The sequence below is a fragment of the Idiotropiscis lumnitzeri genome, chromosome 1 (assembly GCF_059441095.1).
Source record: "Idiotropiscis lumnitzeri isolate Australia: NSW breed Sydney's pygmy pipehorse chromosome 1, RoL_Ilum_1.0, whole genome shotgun sequence".
In the NCBI taxonomy this organism is placed as follows: domain Eukaryota; kingdom Metazoa; phylum Chordata; class Actinopteri; order Syngnathiformes; family Syngnathidae; genus Idiotropiscis; species Idiotropiscis lumnitzeri.
Genome location: NC_142391.1, coordinates 11,882,279 through 11,893,968, shown reverse-complemented (window position 1 = coordinate 11,893,968; position 11,690 = coordinate 11,882,279). Strand labels below are relative to the sequence as shown.

The window sequence follows — 11,690 nt, the reverse complement described above, 5'->3', positions numbered from 1 at the left end:
TCGCTCACACATTTTATGTTGGCGTTTCCTTAAATCTGTCAGCGGTGTCTAAATCTCCCGCCATGTAACCCACAGCAGCTGTCAAGAACTCATCCTATATACATATACACACGTTCAACGGATCATTTGCCTGCCTGTAGGGTTACTGTAAATGTACAATTCATAGACTGTTCTCTGGCAAGAGATACTTGGCTTTGACCCTCACTGGCCATTTCATTAGGTACACCTGCGCTATCTGATGAGAGCCGTATCAAATGGCCTTGGCAAAGAAATAATGAGCAATTTTCCGCCTGGAAATGAAGTAAAAGAAAGTATGTCGTTGATATGTAGCGAGTTGGAATTGGGCAACTGTTTTTGACTCATGTTGAGCTACCATAATGCAAGTTCTTTACAAAAAAAATAAATAAAGCCTAAGGCCTCGAAGACCACAGATAGATTGTGGAACGTGGATTAAAAAGAAAGAAATTGCTGAATGCCCTCCTTGGTGAGGAGAGAACACTTCACATCAATATAAATCTGTAATACTTGACGACTGTCAAAATCGACAATGACGATGAATGTTGAGAAATGCAATCCCATTCAATTAGTGCTAGAATGATGAGTAGAAAGTGAACAAAAGGAAACAGCTCATCACCCAAAGAATACCACATCATATGGAAGCGGTGTTATGTATTGCATGGGTGTGCATGGAACGTGATCACGAATGTCTTTTGATGATGTGACAGACAGCTGACAGAAAAAAACTAAATCTGGATTCTGCACCCATTCATCAAATATTAAAAATGAATGAGATGTACGAGGACACTCAATATAAAGTGCAAAAGATTCCGATTTTCACTGACTGAGGGTAAAGTGAAGGGAACAAGATCCATAGACAGGCAGCACGTGAACATGAATCTCCTGGGATCAAACTTTGTATTCGGTGATGTCCGTCTGTCCCAAAATTTTTTAATATTTATTATAGAATTTATTTATTATATCATATTTTTAATTATGTCAATACAGCACTAAGACAGGGTTAGCCTCCATAAAATGGCTGTAAATGGGAAAATTCATAATCTTTATAAACCACTTTAAATTAAATCTCACACATATGCTGCATGTAAACTCATAATCAAATCTGTCAAATATTTTCTTGGCCCAACTACATATAACGTGCAGCCATCACCATCTCACTTCCATGAATGATTTCATGTGTCGATCAATGAAATGTTACTTTTTTAATTTATTTATCACAAGAGGGGGAAACATTCACACACTTGGACATTTTAGTAAAACAAACTTTCACTGAGGACAAAATAAACAATTTAAATATTATAGCATCAGGCTAATCAGCTAAAGAGCATTTTGAGCAATTCTGCCATAGTATAAAATGTTTTTTGTTTTTTTTTGCATTGGCATATATACAACAGTAGTTATGGAGGATTTTGTATATTGGAATGATTGGGATAAAAGTCTTTAAAGAGCATTTCAGGGTTAAAGCCCAAAATAAACACTGTTAAATACATTAGATGGATTTTCAGGTATTTAAATATTTGTACAGTTCACAAGAAAAGAAGCAGTAAAAATGAATGCTGTTAAACAATCAGCAACATCCTCACAACTTTAAAAGCCGCAGCTTTATCCTTTGATTGATGATTTGTGTTTAATTTTGAAGTAGTTCAGCGTAATGATGTTGCTAACGACACGAGATGAGCAGTTGTTCCAATTTCGCCGCAATTGATGTTGACTATTCAGTTCAGGAAACATAAAGTACAAGCATTCATTTCGTGCGTGTAACAGCTCGCCACACACACACACACACACACACACACACTCTGTGGGAGTGAACTTTGACCTCCCGAGTCATGATGATTGGCTACAATGTCTACACTTAAAGTGTTGCGTGCAAAGTTGGATGACAGAAGCTGTGCGCTTGTTAACTGCTCGTCGACCTCGTCCAAAGGAATTTCCCGTGAACTTTTTAGCGCCTACAATAAAGAAAGCATTAAGACAGACGTGACTCGGGCAAAACTTCCATTAAACTGTTGCGTACGGCGAAACCGTCAAACCACCGTGACTACAAACTAGGTAAAGAAACGCTTCACACACCCATTAGGACCCAAAAAATGCTTTACAAAAATAAAGTCAGCACAGCAGTCAGGGGCTCAACGTACAGTAGAAATAGCTGGCCTTATAAAAATATAGTGATTTATTTTTTCTTAAACAGTTCTGGTAGTGTTTGCCTGGGACGAGGGTGGGCAGGATGAGACTGGGTGTGTCTGTGGGGGTGGGCGGAGGGACAAAAGTGTCCCTCTCAGTGCTGACTGCATTGCCTTTGCGCTGCTCTTAGTGGATGTTGAGGTTCCTGAAGTAGTCAAAGGTGGCGCCCAGAGCCCAACTGGTCTCCACGTTGTTCACCTTCTTGGCCAGCTGGGAATAGAGTTTGAAACCAGCCTAGTTAATACCATCATGATATTTATGCATGAACGGATCCGCAGTGGTGGGACGTCACGTACCTGCAGCACGGTGTTGTCCTTGAAGCCAAAGCCTTCCTTGAGCAAGCAGGTGATGTACGTCATGTCCATGCACAGGAAGGGACTGATGGCGCGGTATTTGGTCATTTTATTGCACACTGCAAACGCAAGAAGCAACATGGGTCAGTCTCAAGGTTGCAAATGGGTAGAAGGTTTCTGGAATGTATTTATTCATTTGCGAATGTCCAGAGGAGCCACACTCCTAGCCGCGGCTGCGACACGATTAAAAGATGACCTTGTGTTTTGTTTGGTGTCATACTAAGCAAAAGGGTGCGAGTGTACGAGTTGGGGGTCGGCTAAAGGCTGAGTGTGGGCGGCGCTGGTGTGTGGCTGTCAGGTGCCCTCCTCGGCCCAGCGTGAGCCACACTCAAGTGGCCATGTGAGCGGGGCTCTCGCAATACAATCTGCCTTTTACCAAACTAAACAGCGGCAGCCCCTCTTTCTGCGAGTGTTTTAAATTGTTTACCCTACAATGAAGCTCATTTCGGTCTTATTTTAGCAAATATTTGGTTGGATTTTACAGCACTAAATTCATTCGGACAGAAAGTGCGATGCCACATCTTTGTGTGCACAAGAAATGATGTCGATTTATTTCCAGTCATGTTGACGCTTTCCCATCAACTTACCTTCTTTGGCTCGCTTCTTAAAATCCCTGACTTCGATTGCACCACCTCGGCTGCCATCTGTGATCGAAATCAAATAAGCAATTTGAACAAGACGATAACTCAAATAATGGAAGGTGACGCTTTAGGCGAGGGGCCAACGCACCAATGAGGCCGGACTCCACAGCTCTGTCGAAGTAGTAGGAGAAAGCATAGAACACGCTGCTGCCTTTCACCTCATACGGCTGATGCACGATTCCCTTGATGACCTTCATCACCTCGTAGTAGCACAGCTTGTAGCCCGCGTAGCCTGGAGACAAAGCGGATTCATGTAAACGTGGAGGTACGGTAGCCTCCGTTTTGGCTCAACCAGAGACTAAACGTCGGGGCTCCTCCGCATCGCGTATGAGGGGAAGCTCCAAAGTGTCAATCACGAGGACGCCTGCCTCCATTGTGTCGCGATGACCATGTGCTGACAGGAGCCGTGACGATCTGTCTATTTCTACCGCATAATTGCAAGCGGTCCAGCTTGAATCACTCGGTACATTCAAACAAGAAAAAAAAAATTGGGGGGAAAAAAAACTGGAGCCTGGTATCTTTTGGCTCTTCCACTGTGCTATGAGACTGACTGCTTTATTTGTGTATGTACAGTAACTCACTCGTTTTCCTTTCAATAGCTCCTCTATTTTGTAAGTAAAATGCCTTGAGATAACGTCTGTTGTGTATAGAAATAAAATGGATTGGACTGTTTTTACCATCTGCAACTCCGCTGACTTTGTAAGTGGTTCCACCAAAAGCCACTTCTTCTCTGAACTTCTTTGGGAGGCAGGAACTGGTGAAGACTTTCCAATCAAGACCTAAGAGGTTCAAAAAGCCAAATTACTCATATTTCATTCAAATGTCCGCCATGATTTATTTAAGCCTTTGAAGATTCATTACCCTCAGCTCCCAGTGCTCCAAGAGTTGCCAACCGAGCCGCATACAGTCCATTTCCAAGGTAACTGTAAAGTGAATATATCATGGTAAGCTTTGCATCTCTCACTTTTATTTCAAATGAAATTGACAATACAGCAACTTTGGCCACTTACCTGTGTGTGTAGAGCTGATATGTGCTATTGAACAAGTTGAATTGGGCGATGTAAGTATTGGGAGCCGATTCAACAGTTTTCTGGTGGACACAAACACGTTTTAATGGTTTATTTGCATTGATAGCTTGAAATATAGTTCATGCATCATGAATTTTCACCTTTGACTTTGGAAGAAAGGTGATCTGTGTCGAGCCTCCTCCCAAATCCAGGATGCCCACTGTCCTCCTTGTGTTGGAATACAAGTGGCCTAAAAAAAATAGACACATCTCACTGACTCATCCTCATATGTCAACAAATCCAGATTAAAATTAGCATTGATATATTGTCGAAGTCAGGAAAGATGCACAAAATGATGAGTCACACATAGTGAAATCATTTGATGGTGTATATTTATTTATTTATTCTTTTCAAAATAAACTAGACGTGTGGAAAAAAAAAAATTGGACTATTCATCACGTTTTTTTTTTTGTTTTTTTTTGCAAGGCTGTTTGGAAAACTGGCGACCTCAGACAGGAGACGAGCGTCTTTCACTGCCCGGGCTTGAGTGTACACTAGAGGCCCAGATATGAGCCTCGTGACCACTAACACCAATACAGCAAAACACAAGTAACGTCTTACCTGTTAGGAAGTTCACCGTGACCCAGGCCAGGACTCCTGGAACAACACAGGGGTGCAAATACCTGCATTAGCTGCGATTACAACACTGCTGCAGTGACACATTTAGAAGCACAATCACAATGTTTACATGCCTATTGCAAAAAAATATATATATAAGAGCATACCTTCATTTGTTCCATTCATAATGGTGACGCTGTTGTGTGGCACATAGAAGGGAGACTCGTGAAAAACATGTCGCACCTGCAATAAAAGATTCACCGTTTATAGTTGTCCACAGGTGCGATTAGTGCAAGACTCCAAAAAACAGGTCGTCACAGCGACAAAAGTCAAATGAGTAAGATGCGAGTAGAGCTGCAACAGTAGCAGATTGAACACTTGAAATGACAACACCACAACAGCTGTTTTCTTGCAACATCATAGCCACCGAATGGGCAGAGTTGTTCCCTTTTTTTTTTCCCCCAGTGACACTTGTAAGCACTTAGTGGTTTCTCATCCCGCTCTTTGGCGGAGCGGCTCGTGTACGTGCCAGAGTGTCTGAGGGCGGCTGGAGAGCGTGCCTCACCTCGTTCAAAAGAGCGCTGGCTTTGTCCTCGGGCAGCAGACGCAGGCCCGCCGTGGCCTTCAGGACCACCGGGGTCCTCCTCCACTCGTCCTCTGGCACGGTCTTCTTGGCTATCTTCAGCAACTGACGCACTGTGTTGCCGCCCTGGGGAGGACACGGCAATTTAAGTAACAGACGCTGCAGCGAGTGTCCAGATTAGAACAAGGTCGCATGCAAAATATGATGTCATTAAAGCTGGGTTGGTAAATGCAGCTGCATCGGCATGTCTCATTTGTGTACGTAATTGCTGCTTGCGTGTGAACCCAACCCAGAGGACATACCGATGGATCTGCAATGTGCGACAGGGATGATATACACTCGCCGATGGAAGCGCAGCAAAACAGTTGTCAGACTTTACAAGATTGTTTTTTATTGAATTCATTTAACAAATTAATTGTCGTTGGAACTGTTTCGAATATTATGGTTACCTTATTTAATATACAAAATGCAGAAGGGCATAGGGCAAGAAGACTAAGATGTACAGGATGGATATGTGTATGAGAACAATTACGTATGTTAGAGGGGTATGGTAACTATTTGATTATGTGTAACACATCTGAAGATATTTTTTGTGCATGTGGAAATTATGCGCACATGCTTTTGATGGGCAATTGCACTAAAATAATGGGGAAGGGGGTACGATTTAAATAAGTTATACATTTTTCCTACTTCTTTTCAGACCAACAGTAAATCATAATTCAGTCTTGGATAATTATACTTACATTTTTTCATTTCTTTCTAGAGTTGGACTGCATGTTTGACAACATAAATGTAATTACACAATTATAACCATAATTAAAATAACACCCGAGCGTCATCTTTATGAATTTTAGATCAAGGTCACGATTTGATTATGATTGTGTCCTGTCCATTAACCATAATTGTAAATAATATTGCAAAAAATATATACCACATACCTCCTCAGGGTTGTCTTTATAAGCCGAAAGTCCAGGTTTCACTGCATGGTACATTTCATTGTCCAGAACCGGCAGCTCAACTAGAAGAATTAAAAAAAGAAAAAAGGGGGAAAAAAACAAGAAGAAATCAGATGTAATCAAACAACAATAAAACAGAGACCGGGCAAAGAAAATAGAACAAGAAACACTGCAATGAGTTTTACAGCTGGTGATATTTTAGACAGCATCACGTCACATACATCCGCTCCACAACTCATTTCAAAGTCAACCTCAGCTACTTTTAGAAGCACACTTGCCGGGGATGGATGAGCTAACACGCACACGCAGATCTAAGACACAGCTGGGGGATTACCTGGGTCTTTCTGAATGAATTTATAGATGTGGATCCTGGTGCCGGTGCTTCCCGCGTCGAACATGACACCATAGAAGACCCGGGTCATGTTGACTCGGGCGCGGGGAGCTTGAGGCGCCGAGCGGTGGTGAGACTCTGGCGCCGGATGGATGACCTGGGGCTCCGGGTGGAAAGCCTCCGGTAAGCTCTGGATGTCTTCGGCTGTCGGGTGCAGGGCGTGGGGGATGATGGGATGCCTCGGCACGAGGGGATGCCGGGGAGCGGGCGCCGGGTTCACGACCTCCGGGAGGTGGTTTTCCATGTGGGCGGAAGGCTGGCGGAAGCGGATGAAGTGCGGGAAGTAGCGGTGAGGCCGGTAGTAGGTCGCCTCGGTCACGAGGCTCCCCGCCAGGAGCCCCAGCAAGAGCGAGAGGAGATGACTCGGCGCGGCCATGGCGTGAAGAGAGCAGAGATGAGGCCAAGTGGAAGATGCTGCACAAAGTTGAGTGCTCAGCAGAGTGGATGCACACCCAGGACTGTCCCCTCGCGTGTTTACACTATATAAAGACATATGGGCTTGGCGAGGGGCCACACCGAGAGCAGCGATCCTCCAATCCTGTGGCGGTCTATCCCCACTCCATCCAGTCCCCCCCTCTTGTTGGAAGCGGAGCTGAAGACTACCTGCCTCCCTGGCTTTTTTTTTTTTTTTTTTTTTCCTTCTCTCTCTCGCTCTTGGAAGGAGGAGGAGGAGAGTGCTTATTTCTGGCTATGTTCTCCCTCCTCAACCTTATTGGATGCCGAGTCCGTCTTTCTACAAAAGGAGAGGCGTGTGTGTTTGGGGGGGTTCATAAAGAAGTCAGAATGGATAGAGGGGGGAACACTCCAAAGTAAGAGAAATAGTTTGAGTTTCTAGACTAATGTGTAAAAATGGTGTCATTCCATTTGAATCTGCCCAAGTGCACACATTTGCCTTGAATGATTCTTTGGCTGCTTTGGAACTCGAGTGCTCTAGTTGTGAAGCCAGCAAAAACAAACAAAGTGCTTTTTTTTCTCCGGGTATGTGGGTGAAATATATATAACTGTATGACATCGCAATGAAGAGATGTGTCTCCATTTACAAGATTTGAATATGGTAATTGTTGGACAGACAGCTTGCTATTGTCATGATCTGTGTTTTTGTTTAGATTTGTATTTGGTTTTGGTTTCATGTTTATGTCTTGTTTTCTTGAGGTTCCTCTCCTGTTTGTGATGTCTTTTGTTTCCACCAGCGCTCGCTCGTCAGCCCGGTTCCTTGTGACACCCAATCAGCTCATCGTGACATCATCGTGTCTCGTCCAGGTGTTCCTCGTTGTCTCGACAGGTTTTGTTCTATTGGACTAAATTCTTTTTTGATTCCATTTGCTTCCCAGTCTCGCTCACCTGCTTCCCTGTAGTTCAATCCCAACAACGACAAAACGTGACAACTATACAGATACGTTGATAGATGAGAATGATGTGAGTAAATATGGTTGGTAGTAGTTTGTGGTTTTGTTGAGTGGCTTGTATCAAACATATTCTTCACAGCCCATTTAACTTCTCTTTCATAGTCGTGCCGTAATCTCCGCATTAAAGGTCTCTTACCAACCTTAAAATATGCAAATGTAATCGGCACTCCAGCTGGCACAAAAGTGGAAAGAATGTTAGAATCTCACTCCCGCTCTTCTGGATCGGCCACAGGCTTTTTTTTTCCCCTCACGAAGGCAACATATTTGGGCAGCAAGGCACGTTTCACGAGAGAATGAATTTGAAGTGAGGAGTGTGTTTGCCGCCCTTTCACAAACCGAACGGCGAGTGTATCGGCGGCACTTTTTCTTCTTCTTGCCATGCTCGGGATGCACATGGATCAAACACATCCAGCTGCAGTCTCACACAGACGCGACCTCACTTGAACTTTTTTTTTTCTACTCGCTGTGACTGAAGATCAATTCAGTGGAAGCATCACGGCATCGTGACCCGATCCCAACGGCGGCGGCTCTAACATGTGGTTTACTCTTTCACCTCATGTGGCGGGTGACTGAGGGAGAAAGTGTGCAGTCAAGGGGAATGGGAGGGCAGAGCTCAAGCACAAGGGTACAGAGAATGCAGGAAGTCCACGGAGAGGACAATATGCGGGGAGGGGTGGGGCTTGGCATCGGCATTCCCCCGTCATGCCATTCCCCTCCCAGGACACTCAACTGTGCAAAGCACTGTTCCAACACTGTAATTTGAACTAAAAATATTGGACTCTCTTCCTCCTTCCTTTTCTCTAAATACTGTGGTTACTTTTTTCAAGCCAGTGGTTCGCCGCAGTGGTCGTTCGCCGCTATCAAAGCGTACATATGCAGGACCTCTCAATGATGTGTGCCCATGTACCCTTATTCGACTGTGATCATGGCATGCCACTCGTACTCACTGCATTACTGCCACATGTTTTAGAGAAGTACCGTCGTTAATTTATAATCCTCATTGTAATGCCCCTTGAGGGAATTCAACTCACACTCTGCTGCATCGATGAAATAGTCCAACGTTCTGTCAAATGTGAAAAGTCATCATTTAAACAGAATAAATGTGGCCTGAGTTTTCCGTCCCAAAGGTCAAGACATCATTTCGAGGCATATAGTTTGCACCATGTTCCATGGACACAAACTGGAAGTCACCCCCCAAACCTCGATCGACTAAAAATATGATGTCCAACCGCAACATCGTCAGACAACGTCCCCATACATATCATTGAAATACAACATCTGCGCAGTGATTGTGGCTAACATGTAACATGATCACGCTCAGAAATTACAAGGATGAGAATATCTTTTTGGTACTCAGCTCTTTCCTGTCTGCGAGTTGAATGATCTGCTCTGCATCACTGAACACAGAAGCTGTCAGACCTTGCCAAGTCGTATTTGTTGTCCAGACAGTCATGTTTTCAGTGATTGGGGGTTCCATGACAGCTAGTAAAACTTCTTTGGGAGTTCTGCTTGGGAGAAAAATCAATTTTATTTTTTAAGTTAACTTGTTGATGAGAAACTCACATTGACAAAACATTATCAAATTTAATGGAGAACAAAACTTTAATTTGGTGTCCGGCAGCATTTCATTGATCTTTTCGTAGACTAACTATGATTAAGTTTCGTGCAGTTTTGGCATTATAGACTGAAGTGTCTATGGTCAAACACAAATAGTCGAAGGACACATCCATCCGGCCATTTTCTACACCGCTTCCTCTAATTAGGGAGACTGGTGACTTGGAGCCAATCCCGTGTGACAAGAGGCGGTACTTAACGCCAGCGAAAACGCAGGACTTGACAACAGTCCACGCAAATGAATTATCAGGGTGTAAGGTAATCTCCGAGTGCCCGCTTCACAGCGGTGGTCTGTGCTCGCCCCTGCCAACTTCAAATCATCCACTAGTGGTGATCTGCTTGCACTTCCCTATAAACGCACTTTGCACACTTCCATCTTCTGCATGGACTGGCATATCAAAGAATGTACACGCCTTTCCTGTGCTGATTTGAAAGGACTTGAAAGGAACTGCTTCCATTGACCAGGAAGCAAGTCAACTGTTCACCCCCACAACGGCGCAAACGGCCCTTTCTGACTGCACTCATCTACAAAATGACACAAGGAACATACTATTGGACTGCGCTTTGCGTTACACTTGGTCTGTGCACGGAAATAGGGCCCCAAGAGTGAAGAATCCAATATACAACTGGCGGTGCATATTTAGGAAAAAGAGCTGCAAAACAACCAAACTAAATGTCTGAAATTATGCCTGTGATGCTCTCTGAGATGGAGGCTCGCCAGATAAATTGAGGTCTTGTGCGATTCCATGCATGATAGTAGTTCAAACTCACGTTTGTGAAACTTGAGATGAATATTTTTTTCAATAGTTCATAGTTCCACTGAATTACAAAGGGACAGACAAACAATGGTCGAAACCTAAATTGCTTTGTGGATATCTGGCTTTTTGCACGATCCCGCAAAAAGACCGACTAACCAAAGTGGTCAAAGACATGACTTGCTTTTTTGATATATGTCTGAATGTCTCACAATGGTTCAGACATGCGGCAAGGAATGTGCCCATACAATGAATACTATACATTGTTTGGATAGCAGTGCTCCACTTACAGGGGACGGCCTTGAATCATAGGCTGCTTCAACGGCACACACCAACAATGCTGTTTCAATTTCAAAGTCACGTAATAGAGCTGCCCTTCCAACTAAAATGTCATATGAGGGCAGATTTACACCAGTTATTTTAGAAATGTGCCACTACGGGCGGTAAATCATGTTCGGATGCCCAATAAAAGTGCACCACCGTGGTATGACACAGCACATTACCAACAGCGTTTTAGAGCACAAGTAGTTTCAATACCAGGGTTGGTATTTTGCTTCAAGTTAAGTGAAACCGTAAAGCACAAGAAGGGACCTCAGCTTTGTAATCTACACAGTGCAATATATCATTAATATGCTGCAAGGTTGGCCTCAGGAATGCCATGTTTGTGGGTGTCCTACCCCGAAAGGTCCACTGAAGAGGCCCAAACCTTGTCATTACAATTCCAATGATAATGACAGATTTGAAATGTTCGGGGTTATTTCAGTTTTCTCTCCTCACTGTCATAGTAATTACCTTTAAATTTAGTCTTCAAACTCTGTTCGCCATGCTAGAGCACTGAACAACCCTATATGATCCACTTAACTGTAACAACACCCAACACTTTTTGCAATATCTTGTGTACAGTATGGTTTGATGAACAACCAATGGGTGACATTTAACACACTCTGAATCAGATGACATGACGAATGTTGTGGTTTTCAATTATAAGCTGGGCCTTTTGTTACCATGCTGTGTTCCCCAACGTTTGCTGAGCAAAGGCATCCATTTTATAATTGAAAAACCTGTGCGCACGCCACCCAACAAAAATGTCACAAAAAAGTAGGACTTCTGAAATAAGGATATCGTCTCAATTTATTCACAATTTTACATTATCCGTGTGAAATC

The 11,690-nt window shown here is 43.5% G+C and overlaps 1 protein-coding gene across 1 annotated transcript; it reads right to left on the bottom strand.

The window, feature by feature from the left end:
* Positions 1–1,298: 1,298 nt before the first annotated feature.
* entpd5a (ectonucleoside triphosphate diphosphohydrolase 5a) lies at positions 1,299–9,581 on the bottom strand. The gene is made up of 13 exons (XM_088303813.1): positions 6,695–9,581; positions 6,343–6,422; positions 5,387–5,530; positions 4,989–5,064; positions 4,825–4,860; positions 4,365–4,453; positions 4,207–4,286; positions 4,058–4,119; positions 3,874–3,975; positions 3,285–3,428; positions 3,143–3,199; positions 2,499–2,614; positions 1,299–2,412 (listed from the first exon to the last, which is right to left on the bottom strand). The coding sequence occupies exons 1-13, from the start codon at positions 7,242–7,244 to the stop codon at positions 2,329–2,331; spliced, it is 1,620 nt and encodes a 539-aa protein (XP_088159939.1). The 5' UTR covers positions 7,245–9,581; the 3' UTR covers positions 1,299–2,328.
* Between the last annotated feature and the right edge of the window lie 2,109 nt (positions 9,582–11,690).